This window comes from Rousettus aegyptiacus, unplaced genomic scaffold (assembly GCF_014176215.1).
Source record: "Rousettus aegyptiacus isolate mRouAeg1 unplaced genomic scaffold, mRouAeg1.p scaffold_m13_p_3, whole genome shotgun sequence".
Classification (NCBI taxonomy): Eukaryota; Metazoa; Chordata; class Mammalia; order Chiroptera; family Pteropodidae; genus Rousettus; species Rousettus aegyptiacus.
Window position 1 is genome coordinate 114,128,221 of NW_023416306.1, and position 24,507 is coordinate 114,152,727.

The 24,507-nt window shown below is 34.1% G+C and overlaps 1 protein-coding gene across 3 annotated transcripts in view; it reads right to left on the bottom strand.

The window, feature by feature from the left end:
• FSIP1 (fibrous sheath interacting protein 1) overlaps positions 1-24,270 on the bottom strand; it is a 146,434-nt gene extending 122,164 nt beyond the window's left edge. Inside the window, exons 1-6 of one of the 3 annotated variants that reach the window (XM_036238522.1) lie at positions 24,100-24,270; positions 22,619-22,629; positions 18,616-18,748; positions 13,523-13,706; positions 10,226-10,380; positions 8,866-8,959 (exon numbers count right to left, since the gene is read on the bottom strand). In XM_036238522.1, coding sequence (XP_036094415.1) covers positions 8,866-8,959; positions 10,226-10,380; positions 13,523-13,706; positions 18,616-18,741 — 559 coding nt within the window. In that variant the 5' untranslated portion in view covers positions 18,742-18,748; positions 22,619-22,629; positions 24,100-24,270. Of the gene's footprint in view, positions 1-8,865; positions 8,960-10,225; positions 10,381-13,522; positions 13,707-18,615; positions 18,749-21,319; positions 21,681-22,618; positions 22,630-24,099 lie in introns of those variants that run through there. The other 2 variants (XM_016152185.2, XM_016152186.2) reach the window with 2 other exon arrangements.
• Between the last annotated feature and the right edge of the window lie 237 nt (positions 24,271-24,507).

The following is a 24,507-nucleotide window of genomic DNA, read 5'->3' on the forward strand; positions in this document are numbered from 1 at the left end:
GAAAGGCTCCCAGTGGCCAAAACTGGGAAAATTCGAGCAATGAAATAAATAAAGTGGTATTGGATTGTAACCCAAACTATAAATATCTATAAGTCTATACTGATATAAATGTTAAACAAACAAACAAATAAAAAGTAAATGGAGAGAATAGACAAATCCCCAATGCAGAATAATTCAAAATAACATATGTAAACACTTTACTTTCAAGGAGTTATGCTTCACCTCCTTAGGTTTAGTCTGTACATTGTAACTTTCTTCCAAAGAGGACAGCATAGGAAGGAAAGGAAAATAGAGAAACTTTACAGTGAAGAAATCTGACAAACGCTTCCTCAGCCAGGTGAGTTAACATTAACAATAATAGGTGTGTTGATAGTATGATGTGATTAAATGGAAAAGGCATTGTTCTCTGTGGTCTTCTTCCCAAGAACATATAACTCTAGTCAAATCATGAAAAAACATGAGTTAGAGCACAATTGCTGAAAATCCTACAAAACACCTGACCAGCACTCCTCCAAACTACTAAAATCATCAAAAACAAGGAAAGTCTGAGAAAGTGCATAGCCAAGAGTAGCCTAAGGAGACATGAGGACTAAATGTAATGTGTTATCCTAGATGATACCCTGGAACAGAAACAGGACTTTATGCAAAAACTAAGTGTCTGAATAAAGTATGGACTTTATTTAATAATAATGTATCAACATTGGTTCATTAATTGTAACACATGTACCATATTAATGTTAATAATAGGGGAAACTGGTTTCAGGTATATGGGAAATCTCTGTACTGTCTTCACAATTTTTCGGTAAATCTAAAACTATGCCAAAACAAAAAGTTAACTAAAAAAAAATTTTAGATTTAAAGGAAAGAAGGAAAACATGAACAAAATTAGAAATAAGAAATGGAACATATAATTAATAAGGAGAACTATTATTTTAAAATACTGCTGTATATGAAATTTTACATTAGTAAAATTTTAAATCTTGGTGAAATGGGTACTTGAAAATCTTAGTGACATGGATATATTGCCAAAATTGACTCCAAAAGACTAGTAAACTTAAACACAATAGTAAATATGAAAGAAGCTGAGAAAAGAGAGAATTGCCTCCAAGAAATTATTGGAATTATTGGAACCACATGGTTTTTTCAGTGAAATGTTTCAAATTTTTAAGGAACACATAATCTCTATGTCATATAAACTATTTCAAAGCATAGAAATAAATGACCATCCAGCCCCATTCTTTTTATGAAGTTAACAGAGCCTGACAAAGCACGCACACACACACACACATACACCCCCAACCCAACCTCTACCTCCAACACCATAACATACATGCACATGGAGGACAGTCCGTCTCTCGTCTTTCTTTCTCTCTCTTTCTCTCTCTCTTTCTCTCTCTCTCTCTCTCTCTCTCTCTCTCTCTCTCTCTCTCTCTCTTTCTCTCTCTCGCTCACACACACACATGCACACACACACACTCACACACACATACACACACACACACAGGGGGGAGGAGGAGAGAGAGAATCTCACTTATGAATGTAGATACAAAAACTCTAAATAGATTTAACCATTCAAACATGGTACTAAATTTAAAAAAATAATCTTTCATAACCAAGAAATATTGACCCAGGAATAAAAGACTCATTTGGTATTTAAATCTATGAATTTTAAAACATTAAATATGTTAAGTAAAAAAAACCTTTATGATAATTTAAACAGATATTGAAATGCATTCAGTGAATTTCAACACTAAGTCCTTCTAAAGTTCTCTGAATATGAATAATTATTGAAAAGAACATGAAAAAATAGCATTATTACCAGGTAATCATATACTAACAAGTCAAAGCAAATAATTAAAGATAATTAGAATTAATAAAATAATTTAATTGTCATTGAGGGCTAGAACTCAATGTCCCAACTCAAGCAGACAGGCAGAGAAAGGGCCAATTCTCCCTTCTTCCGTTTTTTAGTTCTATTCAGGCTTTCAACAGGTTGGATGATGCCCATCCACACTGGGGAGGGTAATGCACTCCACTCAGGTGACCAATTCAAATGCTGGTCTCGTCTGGAAACACCCTCATAGATACATCCAGAAATAATGTTTATCCAGACCTCTGGGCATCCTATGACCCAGTCAAGTTGACACATAAAATTAACCATCACAAAGACTGGATGGATGATGAAATCATAACCATATGAAAGGAAGATTAGGTTTCCACGATAGGAAGTAAAGGAGGAAAGAGAGAAGAACCACCAACGAACAATGAATCCAATAAAAATGCTACTATTCTATGAGTGGTCAACTGTATCAGATGCTACAGAGATATCAAGTAAGATAAAAACTGGAAATATGTCACTGGATTACAAATTTAGGAGAACCACTGATGAAGTAGTTTCTGTAGTATGATAGAAGAAAATACATACCATTGCTTGAGGAGTAAATGGAAGTTGACCAGGTAGCACCAACAGGTGTAGACTATTCTTTCAAGAAGTCTGACCTTTCAAGGAGAGGAGGAAAATTGAGTGGTATCTTTTTGAGAGTAGGGTGAAGACCTGAGAGAAGAGGTTTTATTTGTATATTTGGTTGGTTTGATGGCTCTTTGATATTGTTTTAGGACCAGAAGATGTGAACATGGTAAACTGAAGGAAACGAGCCAGAGTGGAGAAAGAGTGAAGCTCTAAGTGAGAGAGAAAGTGAGTGAGTGATTAATGGATCAGGAGCCAGGGACAGGGTGAAATAGGTAGGATGTTATTGACTTTGACCTTGGAGAAGAGCACCATTCCCTCAATCTAAGATAAGAGTGAAGAGGGATAGAGGAACACAATCAGAGTGCAGTTTAGAGACAGAAAGAAAGAATATAGAAGGGATTCCATCCAGTTGATTCACATCCCTGAATTTCGCCGAAAAGCACTTTAATCTTGAGATTAATTTTTATGTCCCTGTTGTGTGCTTACGCATACTTACAAATTTGGAACTGGAAACACAAGAGGCAAAAATGACAAAGGCAAAAAAGAATAACCTCTAACAAAAACATCAGTAACAAATGCTCCTATCACTAGATATATGTCTCAGAGAATATTGAATTCTATCCATCAGATACATGCTAAAACCAAGGGAAAACTCCTGGTATGGTAAAGTTTTGATTTTCACATTTCTCTAGAAAAACTTAATAGTGATCCCTCAATGATGAAGTGGGATAGACTTTTAAAATATTTCTGAAATCTCTAGAAAGTACAATGTTGTTTACTTCCAAATCCCCATAGTTAAATTTGAGGTTATTAACTCTGGGTTAAAAAGTCAAAATGTGGTAAAAATAAATTTAATGTGGGTTTTTATCTTTCTCTTGGAGTCAAGGCTTCATTCATGTTCAGTACCTACAAAAAAAAAAAAACTAAATAACAATTGAACAGGTATCTTTTCTTTCCTTTTCTTTTCTTTTTGCTGTTTGTTATTTGTAATATGAGAAGGGAGGGGACTAGAATGCACTTTGCTTTTGGGGGAAAACAGATTGGAAATTGCCATTCTGACACCAACCCAAAGTCCATCAAGTTACTTTTAAATAAAAATTTAAAGAAATGACTGGGAGAGACAACAAATACTCATACTAAGAAGGTCTCCCTTTTTTAAAGGTAAAAAATAAGAAGAAAAGTAGAAAGTAGATTTGCGTATGTTTGCACATGTGTGTTTAAAGTTCAAGCCCAGGTTCTTCTGTCTCGAAATATTTTCAGATTTTTTTAAAGCACTTATGTTAGTTAACTAGATGCTGCCATCTACTGGACAATTTACAAGGGCTTTGCACTTTCCTGGTAACAAAGAAAAAATGATCATGAAGGGAAACAGCAAAAGATCACAATTTTCATAACAAGCCTTAGAGAAACATTTTACTTTAAAACTTATGGCTATATATATAGGCTTGATCAAAATAATTTTTAATTATTTAATTTTTATATTTTTAATTAAGAGGAGTAGCTGAAATTTAGTGAATAACATGGGAAAGAAACTGATCTCAGAATGAAGATAGAAGCATTTTCACACTATGTAATATGCTGTTATGTTGTAATAGTAGGAATATGAGACTTTCAAAAATTAGTGCTGTTTGATAGCTGTGGTCAAATTAAAATCTTACATTTCTATTTATTTCTTTCATACACACAGTAAAGATGCTCTCCTAATAATACCTTTCTTAAACTGAAGATTCCAAAAGTTTCCTTGTTTGAAATAAGGTAATAATTATGTCACATAAAATATTTTTTAAATGTGTAATTAGGCTAATAATGTATTCTAAAGTAAACACTATCTCTTTTGGGTCTTAAGATTTTAAAAAATCAAATACGTGACTGCTAAATACATACCTATGATATAAAGAGCCAGAGGAAGTTTCATTAAGGAATTTGCCTTTTATAAAAGACCAGTCATCAAAGAAAAATATCCTAACTGAATCTGAAGAAACAGGAATACAATAATTTCTCTTCACTTTGGTGAACTGGTCTAGTGTGAGCTAATCAAGACAGATGGTAACAAGAGTGAGAGTCAATAGACATTGTTTCACCTGTCTTTTATCGCATTTCCTTTTATATCGACCCTATTTTGCATCTTATCTGCTCTACCGATACATACTAAATCAATCTGATAAGTCTTATAAATATAAAGAAATATAAATTAAAAAATAAATAAATAAAATTTCAATAAAATACAAATATAAAGAAATAAATTTCATAAATCTTACCTGCTCTCCCAATATGTTATAATTAAGAATTCAAAATCTCAAAGTCTGAATTCTAACGTGATAGTGTTTAAAACAATGATTCTCTCTGAACATAATTTTCAACCCCCTGGTAACTCCAGCTTTCAGCTGATTAAGCCCAACTCCACATTGCAACATTAGTACTAACCTAATATGACTATAACTGTCTATGGGGCCTACAGTAGTCATGGAACTCCAGGGATACAACTGTGAGCTCTATAAGTTTAAGCCAAATATACATGTCATGAGCTTTAGAAATTCATGTATTTGATAGCTCTGATTTAATTCTGAAGAAAGGGCAATGAACTGAAAATAAAAGTCTTGCCCTCCAGGGCCAAAAGTTCACTTGGTAGTGAATTCCCTTAATGTCAAAAGGCCATCACGGACCCCCTCATCTATTGCCTCAACCATTAGAGAAATCAGCATTTAGCATCTGCTTTCTAAAATACAATTGCTGAGACGCTATGGCATCCAGAGTCACATTCCTGGCACTGTTATTTTTTTTATTTGAAATAAGGGGCATAGTCTCAATTCTATGAAAGTGTAGAACTACCAAGAGACAGGAAAGAAAATATAAGAAAAACTTTGAGACAGATTACCTTCATACAATAGTCTTTAAATATTTAAATTAGTAAAAAGCATTTATAAGCTATAGGGTTAGAGGTGCTTTGCAATCTTTTTTCTTAAATAATGTAGTCATTGCTAAACAGCTCTCAGAGAGAAAAACATGTTGCTCCAAAAAAAACTTTTTATAAAAGACAACATATCTGCCCTAATAAAATGCATTACAAAGTTACAATAATCAAAATAGTGCAATACTAACATCAGCATAGACGGAAATATTAAGGCAATAGAACATTTTGTAAATATACCAAATTAGTGCATGATAAAGTGAGTATTTCAAATGTGAGGAAATCATATATTATTCAATAAAAGGTCTCAATATAACAAGCTAACAACTTAGGGGAGAAAACCTAAATCAACTCTCTACTTCATTTGCAACACCAAAACAAATTACAAGTAGATTGTCATAATTACTTCATAAAATAATAACTATACTAAAGGAAAACAAAGGTACATTTTTATATAACCTTAAATTGGAAATGGCCTTTTTAAGCAGAGCAACAAAATAACAAAATAAATGACTGATTTAACAAAATTTAAAAAATATTAACTTTGGTAAAGCAAGAAATACTACAAAACTAAAGAAAAATAAGTTAAAAGAAAAATGTATTTGATATTTATGACAAAGAATCAGTATCCTCAACATGTATAGGAGTCTTTCAGATCAATAAAAAGGAATACCTTACATTATAAAAGACGATTCACAAAATGGCTAAACAAAAGAATAAATATTCAACATCCTTGAGAGATAAGAATCATTGTGATTCCATTTTAAATAAACAAAGATTTAAAACAAAAATGAAATCCATTGTCATGGGCATAGGGACACAACATTAAGATACAATGTTGGTGGGAGTCTAAACTGATATAACCTTGCAATAAGTGGATATGGATAAAAATATTTTAAAAGTCCAACACCTTTGACAAATTAGTTTGTCTTATAGGACTTTATTCAAAGATATGTTAGTTTCTTGTAACTGGTGTCACAAATTAACACAAACTTGGTCACTTAAAACTATTCAAATATATTTTCTCACAGTTTTGGAGACCAGAAGTTCAAATCAAGGTGTCAGTAGGATTGTACCCTCAAAGGGCCTTAGTTGAGATTCCCTTCCTGACCTCTGCCAGTTTCTGGTGACCGCCAGCATTCCTTGGCTTAAGGACATATCACTTCAATCACTGCCTCCATCTTCACACTGCCTTCTATTCTGCCTCTCTTATAAGGATAGTTATAATTTAGGACTTACTAGATTTCATTAACCAATGTCATTGAAAAAAATAATTTAAAAAATGATAATAATAATGGTATTTAGGGCCCACCTCCATATTCCAGGATAATCTCCTCATCTTAAAATCCTTAATTTAATCACATCTGCAAAAACCCCTTTTCCAAATAAGGTAGAATTCACAGCTACTAGGGATTTGACATGGATATTTCTTGGGGAGCAGGGCATTCTTTCAGACTACCACAGAAGGTAATAAAATAATCGCATAAAGATGTTATTGCAGCATTACACATAATTTTTTAAAAACTGAAAAACAAAGGAAATAATCTAAATTTTTAACAGGAGGGTATTAGTTAAACAAATGATGGTACATCCATATAGTGAATTAATATACAGTAATTAAAAATAATGCTGATGCAAATCACTCCAGTTATCTATGATTGCATTAAAGTCACCCAAAATTTAGTAGCATATAGTAATAATTATCCCAAGCAAGTACTAATGGATGCTAAAACTAGTGGCTGAAATTTTAAAGAGAAACAGGATATTTACATAGTCTTAAAGTATTTCCCCTAAGATATTTATTAAGTATCAAAGGAAAAAAAAGTAACTTTACAATGGAGAAAGCCAGCAGGCACTACCTTAACCAAGTTTTCAAGGTTAACATCAACAGTAATAAGATATATCAACATTAGGTACACTGAGTATAACTAATCGAGAGCACATCACTTCTGGGGTGTTCTTGCAAAAATGCCTAACCTCCATTTAATCAAGAGGGAAACATCGGGCAAACTGAAATTGAAGGATGGTTTATAAAATAACTGACCAGTACTCTCTAAACAAGTCAAGATCATGAAAGACAAGGAAAGACTGAAGAACCATCCCAGACTGGAGACTAAAGAGACTGAACAACTAAATGCAATATGAGTCTTCTCTTCTTCTCATAAGGACACCAGTATTGGATTTAGGGCCCACTCTTATTCGGTATGATCTCATCTTAACTAATTACATATGCAGAGACCCTATTTCTAAATAAGGTCACATTCTGAGGTTCCATGTGGACATGAATTTCAGAGGGACACTACTAAACTCCCTATCTTTGGGAATGGGCCAGCATCATTCTCTCTCTGCATGAAGACATGCCCAAGCAGCTTCTGGGCTCTCAAGGCTAGATCCAGAAAGAAACAAACCTGAAGAAATTTCACCCACATCAAAGTGCATACTAAGGGTTGCAGTAGCCTGGATCAGAATGTTGGAATTCTAAAATGCTAAACATCCGCTTTGTAAAAGACAAAGGGATTCCAGAATTTTCAGAGAAATCAGAGGCCCCTACTTAAAGCCAGTCTAATGACCACACAGTACTAGATGACCACTTATGTTATATAGGTTAAACTCAGCAGCAGTCCCCAATCTTTTTGGCACCAGGGACCAGTGATCCTATGAGAAGCAAATGCCTGATGATCTGAGGTGGAGCTGAGGCAGTAATTAGCACTGGGGAGTGGCTGCAAATACAGATGAAACTTTGCTCACTCCCCCACTACTCGCCTCCTGCTGTGTGGCCCAGTTCCTAAAGGCCACAGACCTGTAATTACAGCCTGGGGGTTTGGGACCCCTGGAAAAGACTTCAAAAGTGTCCTACCAAAAAATACCAACTGCTTTCCAATCCCTAAAATTTTCACCACTATATAAAGTAGACTAAAATAGGTTACATGACTCCATAGTAGTTCTGTATAAAAAGAAAAAGAAGAAGGAAAAGGAAGAAGATTTGGGAGAGGGGGCAGAATCACAAATATACATACAAACAAGGTGGGGAGTAGAAACACGTACAAAATTAATTGGCTGGTCTCAAAAAAGCAGGACTGAGAGAGAACAGGAAATAGGACAAATCAGTAAAGGATTTTTATGAAGGGGGTTATGGAGCCCTGAGTGAGACATCTCATGGGAGGATGTTAGGCCATTAGGGAACTATCTGCAAAAATCGGGTATCTAGAGGACCCTGGATACACAGGAAGCGAAGGCAGTACTTTGCCTACTTCCTGATTTTTCACTGCCTTGTTCCCCCATGCTTGAACAGATATAAAGCCTGAAGACTGTGAAACATACTTAAGCTCAAGGTAGTTCTATGTAATCCTACCTAATGTGATCATTTCCCCTAAAGAAGAGTTAAACTCACAACGAAAAAAAAGAAATTACTGAATTGAAAATTTTACCTTAATCCAAATATTCTAGAACTCTGAGATAAAAATAAAGATGAATCGATTTTACTCACCGACAGTTTCTTCTGATGCAGCAGTCCAAGCGAGAAACTTTTTTGTATTTTCCATCTCTTCATTACTTGGCAAACCTTCACTATTTTTTGCAGACTAATGAAAAAGAAATGAAAGTTTAAACATGAGAAAAAAAGCAACTATACTCATTAATATTTTGTTGAATTCCAACATGGCTTTTAATTGTTTACATACAAAAAGAAGGTTCAGGTCATTTTCATTCCTTTAATTAGGAAATCTGTCTCCTATTCCCATAAAATTCTGTCAAAAAGTATTCCCAGAAAGAATTAGAGTACATATTCCTATCATTATGTGATAACTAGCTTGCTTAAACTTTCTTAAGTTTCTGTTTAATACTTCTATAACTAATGAGCAACCTAAAAGTATAGCATCAAATCATAATTTCAGACATTTCAAGATTACTACTGTATTTTTATTATGTTTCCAGTTATAATTCTTGTTTCTAAGCAAGTAAGATTTGCTTTGAAATTTGGTAGAAATAAGTGATAGACTAATTTTTTTTCTGTTAAAATTTACACAAACTAAACTATTTCTCAAGTTTAAAGTATTGCATTCTATATGCTGCTCTCTTTCCATCTCAGTGGTTGTTCTGGGAACTTTGTATAAAAGTATTCTTAACTACTTCGTTTTTAATTCATATCATTGTCTGGGAAATTTCCTCTAAAGTCAGTCAACTGGTCAAGAAAGAATTTATCAAAAACAACCAATCTGTTATTATAATATTCTTTACCTTGAAAGCATTCTCCTTTGAGGGCCAAAGTTCAAATGTGAGCCAATGGCTATACATCAAGTCAATGTCAACATCTGGTCAATTCCACCCCCTCAATACTACAGAGAACAAGATGTTTAAGAAAGCCAAGGAAACTTAATCTAGCACTAGAAATTGAGACAGAAACAAACAGCGCATGGTCCCAGACCTCAAATACTTTATAGCTCCCTGAGAGATCTTGACCAGCATATGAAACAGTGAACTCTCCCATTCGTTAATAACAAAATTTTAAATAATAATGAGACACAGGGGGTTAGATTTTTGTGTTTTTGTGTATTTATCTCCAACCTGTAAGCTTGCTGAAGAAAAAGTAGACACACATACTTGATTAAAGTAGGTGCTTTACCTCTTTGTATTCCAGAGATAGAAAAGCCCCACCCTGATGCTGGTAAGAGAGGTCTACTGGGCTACCCATGGGGAACAAACATGCTAGTGCCAGTGCAGTACCTGAAATCTGGAATGCTGCAAAGTTCCCTACCTCCACAAAATAATAAAGACAAAACACACTGACACTACCACAGTCCATGCTTTTCTTACTCATCATAGATAAGATATAGTTAGACAATTCTTACCTTCAGTTCTTCCCACAGCTTTATTCTCATTTCTAGACCTTGCTTCTTAATTTCCTTTTCTCTATATTGTCTCTTCACCAATATTCTATCAAGCCTCTTCATCCTCTGAATAGCATCTTGAAGTTGAGAATCTAATTCTTTCAATTCGGGTTCATCTATATTGTGTTGAAAGTAGGAATGAGCTTGAAGTTTAGTAAACTGTAAGTTTTGTTTTGTTTTATTCTTACTTTTTCTTCTTTCATTCAACAAATGTTTATAGCTGACATAATAACTAACACTGGTATCATGTATCTTGATTTAAATGTATTTTTTCATATAATTATCTAACAATCCTCTGAAATAGACATGTAACTCTATTTTACAGTTGACGAAACTGGGTCCTTTCAAATAGCTAATAAATTAAAGCGTTGAACTCAGAAGTGCATCTTATGTGATTCTAAATCCCAAACCGTTTATCCTGTTATGTCTTTTATATTCAAAATTAAAAAATAAGAAATAAGACAACACCCTATCTTAAATCTGTTTCAGACTAACTGACAGCAAAGGCATGTACACAAATAGCTGCAGTAAAATGTAGCATGTTATAAGTGACACAAAGTAGCTGCAACATATAGAAACAGATTCAGAAAAGTACTCCATGTAACTAGACACTTTTACCTATGCCCCTCTCATTTGTTCTATTTTCTTGAAATAAGTGAAAATGGTCTTTAGTTGTGGATGATTGATAGTAACTTGTTTGGAATTAGGGACTCTAGAACTTCGGTCATTCAAGCTTATGATTATGATTAATGATAATGTTAATAATAGCAGCTAACATTTATAGAGTTATCTGATAGGCACAGTGTTAAGTGTTTTATTTGCAAGCATTATCTCATTTAACCTTCATCATAACTTTGCAAGGTGGTATAATTTTGTCCCCACTTTACAAATTAGTAAACTGAGGCTATTTTGTAATTGTTACATATATCTCCAAGAAAATGTAACTAGTAAACATCAGAGTCAGCTTCCACCCAGACCTGTCTGACTCCAGAGCCAAAGCTCTCCACCACCAGGCAATACTTCCTCTGTGAAATCTAATGAAAGATGATAATCTGACAATGAGCATAAATTCTCAATACTGAAGTGTCACCTACCCCAGTATACATCATTAGAAACGACATATTATGCTAAGAAAGGCCAAATTTTACCTTTGCAATTCCAGAGTCCAGTGATGTTTTCCTATAATGTATATCATTCTTAAGGAAAATGAAATATTTTTAAAGAGAATATGCTTATCCAAAAAAAATACTGGTCTTATTAATAGGGAGCTCTGCAAATCCTATTGCTTACGTACTTCAAATGAAGCAGCCTCTAGTCCTAATTCCCAACACTGATTCTAGCGTTCTCAGGCTCCATGTACAATGGTGGTCTACACTGCAGGCATTTTGAAGTAACTCATGCAGTACTGAACCAATATTAACCAATACAATGTAAATTGGGTCAATAGCTAATCTCAACTATAACATCTTGTTTTCTGATAACTGTAATCCTGAGTCATCTGCCCTGAGAGATGACCTCATCCCAAACATTCTAAACCAACAGCTTTCAGTTTTCACAGTTTAAGATCTCAGCTTCCCTTTACAGTCTCAAAAATTATTCAGAACCCAAAGTAGCTTTTGTTTATTAGTTGATCTATTGATATTAAAAATCGAGACTGAAAAATATTATGCATTCATTTTAAAATAAAAACATATTAGTACTAATTATATGTTAACATAAATATAACATTTTTCTGATGAATAACTATATTTTCCAAAAAATTTATTGAGAAAAATGACATTGCTTTAATTTTTTAATACCTGGCTCAATAAAAGACAGGTGGATTCTCATATCTGCTTCCAAAGTCAATCAATCTATTGCATTCTGTTGTTTTCATTAAAGTTATGAAGAAAATCTGGCCTCACAGAGACATGTAATTGGAAAGGGGAGGAGAAATTTAATAGCATTTTCAGATAATTATGGATATTCTGCTTCAATGCTATATCAAAATTCAACAGGGGGTAGTCTCTAAAAAGTTAGTTGTTATATGAAACCTGTAAACATACCAGTGAGCTTTTTGTATTTGTTCCATTAAAATCCATGGAGCTATATTTCATGTTAAATGGATCTTCTACCATGTATTGGTCATTTGGAAAATAATGGATTATGCAGAAATTCAAACTGTTAATGTTAATATTTCAGTATACACTAACAAAAAATTACATTTGTTAAGATGGCCACCAATTTTTATCAGAAAAATCTAAGTATCAGGAAGCTGTCAAGCTCACGATGACATACATAAGTTTTTCAAAATTCCAACTTTCATATGAAAGTTCAAATTTTATCATTGACAAAAAATACTTCAGTATTTTTAGCCACTAAACTATCACACAAGTACTCTTCCTCCCCATAATCTTCGCATTTTAGAATATAGAAGAATTGCTTTATATGTACTTCTTATTTTAACACATGTAATACTAAAAAGATATGTATTCAAAGGTCAAGATTTAATAAAATTATTAATTTTTACTGCTTTTTTTTTTTTTTTTTGGCCAAAAACATTCTTGCATGACACTGGACATTTTTTTTTTTCTGCCAGTGCCTAGTCATGAAGAATACTAATAGTACAATTTGGTACCATTGTCTTGATTCATGCTAAAGCATCAGCAATTTCACCCACCATTGCTTTCATACCATCAGTGCAAATGTTCATTCAGTAGGCAAAAAGGTAAATAGCATAATTTCAGCATTATGATGAACTATATTACTAATATACTATGTCAGCATTCTGATGAAAGTAGTTTTTACTTTGTAGAGCTCCCAAAAGGATCTCAGAGATACCCTAGGGCTCTGCAGACCACATTTTGAGAACTGCTGGTCTAATTCACTCTGACCAGTATTAACTTAATAACCATGAAAAAAGGAGTCTTTTAAAATCCAAAAGTTATTAAGATCAAATGGGATTATCCCTAAAAAGTCATTTAAAAATTATAGGGTACATTTCATTGTACAATTTTAGTCATCAACAAGATCAATAAATCATGTCATAAAATGCAGAAATACTTCCTACTTGATTAATGTAAAATGACCACAATAACAATTTTATTAAATGACATATCTTATTATTTAGGTGTATTCTTCTAAATAACAACTTGTGATTGCTTGCTCACAAAAAGTATGTCTTTTTTTAATTAGTTCTACTTCGGTAATTTAAAAAAACATGCCTAATTCTAATATTCTAACTATAACATCTGTAATTATCATTACCCAATCACCTACCTGAACATTTAGAGATTATCTGATGTTGAACCAAACCCAGATCTTCATCTGACTCTTCTTCAGTCAATTTTATTTTCTCGGAGTGGTTTTCTCCTTTATTATCATTACTGTTTCTACTTTCCTCTGTATTACTGCTCTCTGAGTAGCCCTCTTTATCAGAGTTCAACTTGACTGCAGTATCAACCTAAAAATTATTTCCAAAGAAACATTTTTCAAAAATAATGTTTTTTAACTTTAAATTTCTAGACTATTTTAACACTAATGGAAGTATATGTGGGGACACGCATGCACTAGCATTAAAGTATTCTAAAAATACAATACTTTTTAATTAAATGTAATTTAACTACACAATTAAATTTCGCACCAAAGAAATATGCACCATTCTCTAGCAATTTCTAACAGTACTGAAGAAGAGTCAGAAATCAGTCTTGAAGAGAATTGCTCTTTGCCAGGTTCTGGGGACGAGACATGATGGTCTTTGCTCCCTGAGCTTACACTCAGATGGAGAGTCAAAGGTCTAGAACTGTGCTGTCCAATATAATACAATGGCCACCAGCCACATGTGGCTACTGAACAGTTGAAAAGTGAATAATCTGAACTGAGATGTGTTCCTAATGAAATGCTTCAAGTCAAAACCATGTGCTTTGGTGACTAGTTTATTTTATGCTATTTACAGTTCTCCTATTTCATTTTGGTTTCTCTTTTAGCAAAGTGCATTTTGAAAACACCAATTTGGTACAGCTGTGTTTTCCTGAGAACAAGCTACCCATGGCTGTGTCAGGAAAAAACAGGGATCATAAGGCCCTGAGGGCTGAACATGACAGTGAGAGTCACAGCACAAATGAACATAGCAAAACCTCAGGAAGAGAGAGCCAGCCACTTCTGAGAGGAGTACATTTCCCTTCCCAGTGGAAGCACTATCGGCTGTACATCTTCAGGGCTCAGGCCTTGGAGTGTTTTATGTCTTCTCTGCACCTACATGATCAACTCTCCCCCACTGTAATCTGTGCCCCCTTGTTAACCTCGAAGGCAGAAGGTTGGTGGTGCTGAGAATTAAACTGCCAGGGATACAGGACTGCAGGAGTATCTCTGTTTGCCTGAACTAGAAAATAAGCCCTAGTGGAACTGAGGTGAGTCAGTGGTATAATAATCATTACCACCATTCGCTGAGAAATTACTACTGGCCACATTTTATACACACTGCCTTGTTCACTCCACACAATGACCTTATGGTAAAGGCACTGCTACCCTGATTTAAAAAAGAAAAAATCAGATCCAGGATAAAATGAAACCAGTGGAGAACCAATTTATAAACAAACAAAACAACATCTACTTTATGTAATCTCAGAGGTGTTAAAGAGTGTTCCCTGTGCAAAAAAAAAAAAAAAAAAAAAAAATCTTTCAAAGGCCAGGTAAAGCCTGAAATTCCATACTATCCAGTAAACCCTTAAGTCTATATAGTTCTGTGAAAATACTGAAATTGCTGGGAGAGGTTACATAAACCCTGTCAGTCCTTAATATCATAACATAAATGAATGTAGCTGATGTTTCCCCGAGAATGGGTTTTTATATAGAAGAATATAGCTAGAAGATAACTAGATATTAGCAATATACTTGGATAGCACATTTTGGGATATACAAAGACCTTTCATATATATCATTCTATATGATCTTAAATCTTAGAATGAGCAGGAAGTAATAAGGCAAAAAGATGAAACTGGAGAACAGAAGGCAAACTTTGCCCATATCGCAATTTTACCCATAGTTCTCCACCCATCTTCCTCAGCCCATTGCCCATTGGCCTCTCTCTTTCTAACCTTCCTTCTCTTCTACCCTGTGGCTATGTATGTGATTTTTCTTTTTTCTTCATTCTCAAGGCCACATTCTACCTCCATTTTTCATTGCTCCAGGTCCCCTACTCCATACCTTCATGTTAGTCCCAGGAAAGGTAAATACTCGATAAAAACTTTCTTAACAATTAGATTTCTACCTGAAAGCTGTGGGATTTTTTTAAAAAATTACAGCTATTGGCTCTTTCAATAAAAATATTCAAAAGCAACAATAAACCAAAATATTTTGAATGAGAAATCTATTATTACTACAGGAATTTCATTTAAAAATCTAGCATTTCAAACTCATTTTCTGCCATACAGAAAATTAAGGTTAGAAATTAATAAAGGCTAAATTTAATCATTAAAACTAATCAAAATTCCAGGATTTATCATCGGACAATATATAAGGTTTTACAGGCATTGAATCATTTGCAATCAGCAGTCACCATGAAGTATATCAGTGGCTTTTTTCCCCAGCCTAAGACAAACCTTATTTTCCATGAATTTGATTAATATAGGTCATGATTTTTAGGAGGTTTGGTTTCGATATAAATATCAAAGTCTCTATTGACTAATAAATATGCTAGAGTTTGACCTATAGTTTAGTGGGTTCAAATAAAATCTCACTTGAAGTGATTGCTGATATTTTTCTTTTAAATAAATAAACCTTGAACAAAGTAATATTAATCTATGCATTGAAACCTGTGTGCCAAAATTGTGAAACTGTGGCTTTAAAAAAGTTATCACCCAGGAATATATATGCAGAAATACTAAAATATTAATTCTATATCTAAATTTTGTCAGGTCTTTACATATTATCCTACCTCTATAAAGTAGGAAAATCTTTATTCTAAATTTATTGAACACATATTTTGTGAATATTTACTGTGTGCCAGACTTTATGCTGAATGCTGTGAATAATATAGGAAGGACTGACCAATTGAGCTAAAGAATTGAGACCAATAGCTAAGATATGCTAAATACTTACTAGGTGCCAGTCACTGTTCTAAGAATTTTAAATATTTTGTCTCATTTTATCCTAAAAACATGCATATGAGGTGGATAGTATTACTAATTCTTTGAACAGATGAAGAAACTGGCACAGAGAGTCAAAATAATTTGCTCAAGATAACATAAAATATGGTCAGCAGAGCCCTAATTTTGAACCCATGACTCCAGAGTTTAGGTTTATATGAATCATGCCAGTGATATCTCTGAGGAATGTGGCAGAAGTAAACAGAAACCTGCTCTGGTAGACATAGTTTCAAATTATGCTCCATAAAATTCCCAAAATTAAAGCTTACATTCCAAAAGTTCAAAAGCCATGAATGTAGGACCCACGATAAGCAAGAATCACAATAAACCAAAGAACTTGAGATGTTAAAATGCTGACAAAGATAATCATAGAAATATTTTAATTGGTGTTTTAAAAAATCAAAAAAAATACCTATGAGATTAAGATACTGTAAAGAACAGCTAAACTAAAAATAGCTTCCAGAAATTAAAAATATATTATTAAATTTAAAAATTCAGCATATGGATTAAAGAGCAGATTTGACACAGTAAAAGAAATAATTCAAAAATTAGAAAATATATGTTAAAAATTCCCCAGGATTAAACAGAGAAATAAATGAATAGAAAATATTAAAAGAAGATAAGAGGCATGAAGGATAGAAGGGAAAGGTTCAATGGACATTGACTATGACTTCCAAGATGATGAAACAGAAAGAACTGTACTTAACACTTGAAACATGAAAACACAATGGCTGAGAATTTTTCAAAATAAACGAAACACACAGATTTTTACATTGAAGAAGTATTAGTTTCCAGAAAGACAAATTAAATAAATCCATACCTAGGTGTGTAATAGTAGATACAAAGAGAAAACTCTTAAAGTAATCAGAAAAAAATATCTAAACTAAACAACTCACACTGGAATGAATATTGGGGTATATAAAAGCCTTCTCACTGGTAATAAGAGGGACCACAAGCACCCAAATATAAAACATGAAACTATAAAACTTTCAGGAAAAAAACAAAAAACAGGAGAAAATCTTTGAGACCTTAGGTTAACAGAGCTCTTGGATTCAACATAAAAACACAATCTTCAAAAGAAAAAAAAATTGATAACTTGCACTTAACAAAAATAAAAAACACTCTTCTAAAGACACAGTTAAAAGAATGAAAATTCAAGCTATAGACTAGGGAAGAAAAATTTGCAAATCATATATCTGACAAAAGATTCTATCTAGAATATGTAAAGAACTCTTAAAAGTATCTACATAACATCACTTTGTTCTTTAAAACTGCCCTGTCTAATACAGTAGTCACTAGTCACATGTGGCTATTGAGCAACTAAAATGTGACTCGTCTGGATCAAGAATATCTAGTCACCAGTTTTGTGGTCCTGAGGGACTAGTGGCAGTGCCAGAAGGAGCAACACCAACAGCTTTCTTATCTCTGAATTTCCTCTATGGCAGCGTGACCTGGGAACCAATAATACAATGGAAATCCTCTCGTGATTTCCTCTCTTGCTGGCTTTCCATTGATTTTGAAGGGGTGGATTTCTCATATTAAGTCCCTTTTTGCTGAAAACACCTAGAGTGCTTTTTATTTCCTAACAGACAAAAACTCTAAAAGTTTCATAATGCAGAGTCTAGTACATAAATCAAAAAAATAAATGAGAATGCATTTATAAACTTGCAGGGTTTTTTCCATCATGAGGTTCAAATTTTTGTCACAACCCTAAAACAAATAAATTGTTCCATATCATAGACAAAAAAAAAACTAATTCTTTAAAAAAGATCAAGTTTAGATATTTAAGAAAAGAAAAAGAGACTATAAAGAAAAGGAAGTCATGGCCAGATAATGTACCTACAAAACATATACCATGTGCTCTTTACCTGAACTATATTTTAAATTACTGAATGTTTTTAGAGAGTTGATGGTGACAGAGCAGATGTTGAAATACAAAACTTTCTTAGGGAAAAAAAATGTTAACAAATGAGTATAACAAAACACAACTGTCAACAAATAAGCCCCATTCCAAAGTAAGGGGGAAAAGGAGAAAGAGGGAAGGGAGGTAAAGAAGGAAAAAGTAGTTCATATTAAACGTTCGACAGAAAAATCCAAGAACTCTGTGAGTGCTCCCTGAACATATCCTCTAAAAAAGAACCTTAAAATGGGATATCAAAAGCAACCTTGGTTTATCAATTGCTAAAGGTCGAGAAGAGTTTAAATCATTTCTAAACAGCAAAGTACCTTGAAGAATGATGGCTCTGGTGAGAGCACCTCCAAAGAAGCATTTGAACCTCTGCTCCCAGGACGTGTTTTTGAACTTGAGGCTGGTTTTGAAATTCCATCTAAGTTTCCCTTTATAATATCCATTGATACCCTGAAACAAGCAAGCAAAAAATTTTAAAGCAAGTTATGACTTGTGTATTTAAATGTTTCATTAGTGCTAATATGCAATTAATTCAGAGCCTTTCTCATAAGGATTAGGTTGCTACCAAAGTCACACTACCTTAATTTCATCAAAAGACATCTGTGTTTGTGGATCATTAAATCTTATTAAATCATTATTTAGGTAGAAAACATGCTGCCTAGGATGTTAGTTCTGAAAGTGGCTAAAAAAGAGTAAATGTCATCTCGATGGCTTCCTATACCTCCGAGAGAAACTTGTAATGCGTCCTTTGACTGAGAGGACATTCTTGGAGCATCGAACCTCTCAACCAGGATTCATGCTTTGTCACAGTGATTGGCTAAGGCCTCTTCCTTGTTACGGTATTGCCTGCCTTATTCCAACATTCCTCATTCTAGCCTAGTTTTTCCACCCCTCCCTGGTGCCATACTTTCAAGGAACACCTATCTCCAGGTCACTGTTCTTTTTCTGTCAATCCTCCCCTTCTAAAATGTACCATTTTACTTCTGCCCTCTGAAACAACTGAGAACGAAACCTACTTTCTCTACTAAGGGAAAGACGTTCATTATCTGCATACACATCACCAATCATTTCAACTCTTTTTCATGTGACACTGTCTACAGGCCTTTTGCCACTGTGACTGCTCTATTCCCAGTGCTGCTTTCTGAAGCAGGAAATATTATGCAGGGTAGTTTAAACTAGTGGGAGAACTTGGGCATTGCAGACACATTGCTCCTTCTAAACTGTGTCCTTGATCAGGGCCATTCCGGATTTGTTCAGTAACATGGGGGTATCATGCATGCTGAGGAAAATGGAATAGGGAGAATTACAAATTTTGCTTTCTCAATACTTAGCTCCATATGTGAATGGATATCATCCACCAAATCCTTTCCTAAATTCCTATCAACTATGAATTAAACTACTTCTCTCATTACAGAATAAAGAAAGGCAATTGCCTCCAGCTCGGCAAGTATAACAACGTCCTTTTCTTACCCTACAAAATGATGCCCTCATCTTTCTTTCTTTTTGTTTCAATAGTATAGGCAGAGTCTAGGGATGTTTTGGACACAGGCAGAAGCACAAACATAAACAACCAGATGCTCCTGCAAGGCCCCAATCAGTCAGTGTGCCAAAGTTGATGCTTAAGGGACCACTAGGTCAACTTTTTCCATCTCAGCAATGAAAAAAGGCATTGATCTCAACGTTATTTAAACTCTGCAAAAAGGTTTAGGCTCACTCAGGAAGGCACTGACATTATTATTGTGGGATGACTGATCAACCTGGCACACCACATCACAATCAAAAAAGCACAAGTCACCAAAAGGCCAAATGTCTTGTAAATGCCCTAAGCAGCTTCTCAGGGGAGACTTGCTGCAGCTTACAGAGGGAGTACTGAGCCAATAGAATACATGTCAGTAAAGGGAGAGGCCCAGGGAGCCATCAGTGACATGGATCAGGTAAAAGTTTCCAGGGATCTTTCATTTTGTTTTAGAAATATATCTGTTCTGCTCTGTTTGTTCCTGAAAATAATAAATTAAATAAAATATATTTCCCAGGGTGAGTGGAGATATAACCAACAATCTTATGAATTTGGCCATACAGAAAAAAGCATGGATAAAGGGCATTAAATTAGGATCTTATAGATGTATTTAAATGTTTGAGAAGGAATCTCAATAGCCACATAGAAATTCCACAAGAAAAAGCACTGTACAAAAAGGAAAGCAATCAAATGATAATAAAATACTTACAATTACATAGCACTAAATGTTGATTTAACCAAATACTGTGCCTTAATGATATAGAGTGTAAATGGGGAGGAGTATATAAAAGGAGAAGAAATATAAGAAATTTTATGTCATAATATAAAATCAAAAAGAATCTCCAAAAATTGATAAGCCCAAACAATAGTTAAATAAACATAATACTTACAAGTTCAGATGGTTGCCCTTAGAAAATAAGACTAGGACTTGCTTCTTTTTTTTTTCTCCATAGTAAATGTTATAGCACAGTTTGACATTTTTGACTTATTACGTTAACAAAAATAAAATTCAATTTTAAAAATAATAAATAAATGTAAAATATGAACTCTCCAGGGGACTGGAAGGGATCATAAATATAATTTACATAATAATGAGGTTAGTTATTTACTAAGCATGACACCAAGAGCATAAATTAAAAAGGAAGAGACAAATATATTTGATTACATAACATTTAATGCTCTTGAGTGTCAAACCAAAATAAAAAAAGGCTACAAATTAAAATGCACCTGAGAAACAGAAAAATCTATACAACATAGATGATTCACAAAAGGTTAATAAATTTACATATTTAAAGAGCTCTTACCAATCAATAAGAAAAAGAAATATTCCAATTAAAAAAACTAGCTAAGGACATAAGCAAGGGCTTCACATAACAAAAGAGGAAGGAAGGAAGGAAGAGAGAGAGGGAGGGAAGCAGGCAGGGAAGAAAGAAGAACAGAAAGATAAATTGTCAGTATCTTCTAAAGAAAAAACAGGTCTAATTTCTCTAATTAAATAAATATACCTGAAGGGGCCTGAAAGATGATCACAAATCAAAGAAGTAACAGAGGTGGGTTCTGGATTGCCGCATTCATGCATGTTCTTGCATTCTTTATTTACTTTTTGCTTATCTGTAGTTCTGGTTTTCTATTAAATATATCTTGAATTCGAAACTAATGAATCTATGTATTATGGAAAATTGTCTAGAATACATTAAAGTGTATTCAAAAATAAATAAAAATCCCTCAATATTCACCACTCTCAGCTAAACATTTTTGGCACATTTCTTTTCCATTTTTGCTCTATGTCTCTTCAACAAAATTGGACCCAAATATTGCTCACTTAACATTACATGATGAGCATTTTATTACACTAAAGATACTTCAAAAATGGAATATTATTTACTTCATGATATTCCATTAAATAGAAGGATGTATGACCAGATTCTAAAGAGTAACAAATAACTGCTAATACATACCAACTTTTTATAACATTCATTTCAAACAAAATCAAACTTTTTCACACAGACTTGTGAAAAATGCAACTATCATGCAACCAACACATAGCTGCTATAATTTCATATTTTGTGATGAATGGAAGAACTAAAGAAGATGAATCCTCCTCGGATTAGTAATGATGGTTACCCAAAGAAAAAAGTGTCATTACATTTATTTTCATGACTTTAACATCTAAAAGTGATCTTATGGTAGATTTTTTCACTTTACATATGTGTTTATTATGTAAGGAATACTCCATGAAAGAAGAAAAAATCAAATTACACAGAATATAAAAGTTTTTAAAACCAAAATTCCCCTCATCCCAAAAACCACTGTTAATAGATTTTTGTAGGTCTCATTTTTTTAAGCATATCAAACTTTCTATCTTTTATACCTACCTACTCCTTCCCAATACAAATACAAATAAATACCATGGTGCTTTGCAACTTGCTTTTTCACACTTAATGTATTTTTCAGATAAACTTCATGCTTTTAAACAATGGCATAGTTTTCCATTGCAAAATGTAGCTTTTTTAAAATTAGCCCATTTAGGTTGAATACGGAGTACTTGCTATTAAAAGCAATATAAAAATTTACTCGAAATAAATCACAAATCTAAAAATAACACTTAAAACTATAATATTTCTATAAAATATGTGTGATTTTGGGCTAGGCAAAGAATTTTTAGATTCAGCAGAAGCATGATTCATAAAATAAAATATTGATAAATTGAAATGCACCAAAATTTAAAATTTCCACTCTTCAAAAGATATTGTTAAGGAAAACAAGGCCTAAATATTAAGAGCAAATATTTGTAAAACACATACCTGACAAAGGACTTGTATCCGGAATACATAAAGAGTATGAAGACTCAATAATAAGAAAACAAAAGATTTAAACAAATATATCACCAAAGATGTATGGATGGCAAACCAGTACAAGACGTTCAACATCATTAGTCCACTAATGTGAATTAAAACCACAATGAGATACAACTACATATTCAAATGGTGAAAAATAATTTTTTAAAAAAACTAACAATAGCAAGTGCTGACAAAGTTGTGGTACAACTAGAACTTTCACATATTGCCTGTGAGAATGCACAATGGAGCAGCCATGTTGCAAACTGCTTGGTGGTTTCTTATAAAGTTAAGCAGACACTTCCCATATGACTCCACAATCTCATTCTTAGATATTTTCCCAAGAAATGAAAACTTAAATTCACCCAAAAACCTGTATATGAATGATTATAGTAGCTTCATTAATAATTGCCAAAGACTGGGAACAATCTAAATGTCCCTCAACTAGGGAATGGCTACACAAACTATGGTTCATCCATATGATGGAATACTACTCAGAAATATAAGAGAACAAACAACTGATACAAAACCTGGATAAATCTCAGATGCATTATGCTAAATTGAAAGTAGCCAGATTTAAAAGGCTCCATAGTGTTTGCTTCCAATTATATGATATTCTGGAATCGAAAAAACTACAGGAACAGAAGACTGATTAGTGGTTGCCTGGGCTGCGGGTGGAGAGGGGTTAACTACAAAAGGGTACAAGGGGATTTTAAGGAAATGATGAAATTGTTCTGCATCTTGATTGTGGTGGTAATTGTATAATGGTAAGCATTTGTCAAAGCTCATAGAACTGCACATTTAAAGGGTGAATTTTACCCTATGTAAAGTATACCTCAATTTTAAGTTAACTGCTTTTGCAAATCTTTGTTTAGTTATGTTTACTTACCCAGGAGATAAATTAGAATTGCTGGGTCAAAGAACACTTGCATTTCAAATTTTGGTAATCTGCCATACTGTCCTCAAAAAGATTGTACCAAATTACGTTACGACCAACAAAATACGATGAAATAAATGTAAGTGTCCGGTTCCCCACACTGGACTGCGATCAACCTGGTTAACATCAAAACTTTTTCATCTTTGTTAATCTGCTAAGTGCGAAAAGGCATCTGAAGTGTGAATTACATTTCTTTAATTACGACAGAAGTTGAGCCTCTAGTCGAATGTTTACTGGCCACGTTTTTATTTTTTTTTTCTGTGAAATGCCTATTTGCATTCTTTGCCATTTACGGTCTATTTTAAATGGCTGGTAATTGATTTTTAATATAAATTCTAGGCCCGCTGAGCCCGCCCCCAGGTGCTGCTCCCGCCCTCTCATTGGCCCTGCCTCCTCTTTCTAACAGCCAGTCTCTGGGCCCAGCAGCCTGACACGACTCCGCCCTGCTTTGTCACTGGCTTGTCGCGCGGTTATCGAGTTCGGCTCTACTCTGTGGGGTTCCTCAGCTTACCGGCGGAAACCTTGGGAGCTAGTCACCAGTCGTCAGAGCGTTGACGGCTCAGAAACGCACTGCTGACACTCGCCGTGTCACCCACTCACCCCCAAAGGGGAGGGGTTTTTCCTGCCACCACAGCTACTCTGGAGGTGGAGGGAGCTGCGATCCAAACCACTCCTGCTTCCGAGAACGCTGTTTCCCTGGCAACCAGAAGCCGCGTCCTTCCAGTCTCGCGATAGGAAAAAGGGGCTGTACCATCCAGAATTGCGACGTGGGGGCCAGGGGCAGCGAGAAACTGGTGGATCACCGCGAGCTGGAACCGACCAGCTGTGTCTGTCGTGTTCCGGGAGGACGGCGTGGGTGGAGAATGGTTTGTTCATATTTAGGTTGACCTCGGAACGAGGATATCTGAATGTATGGCTG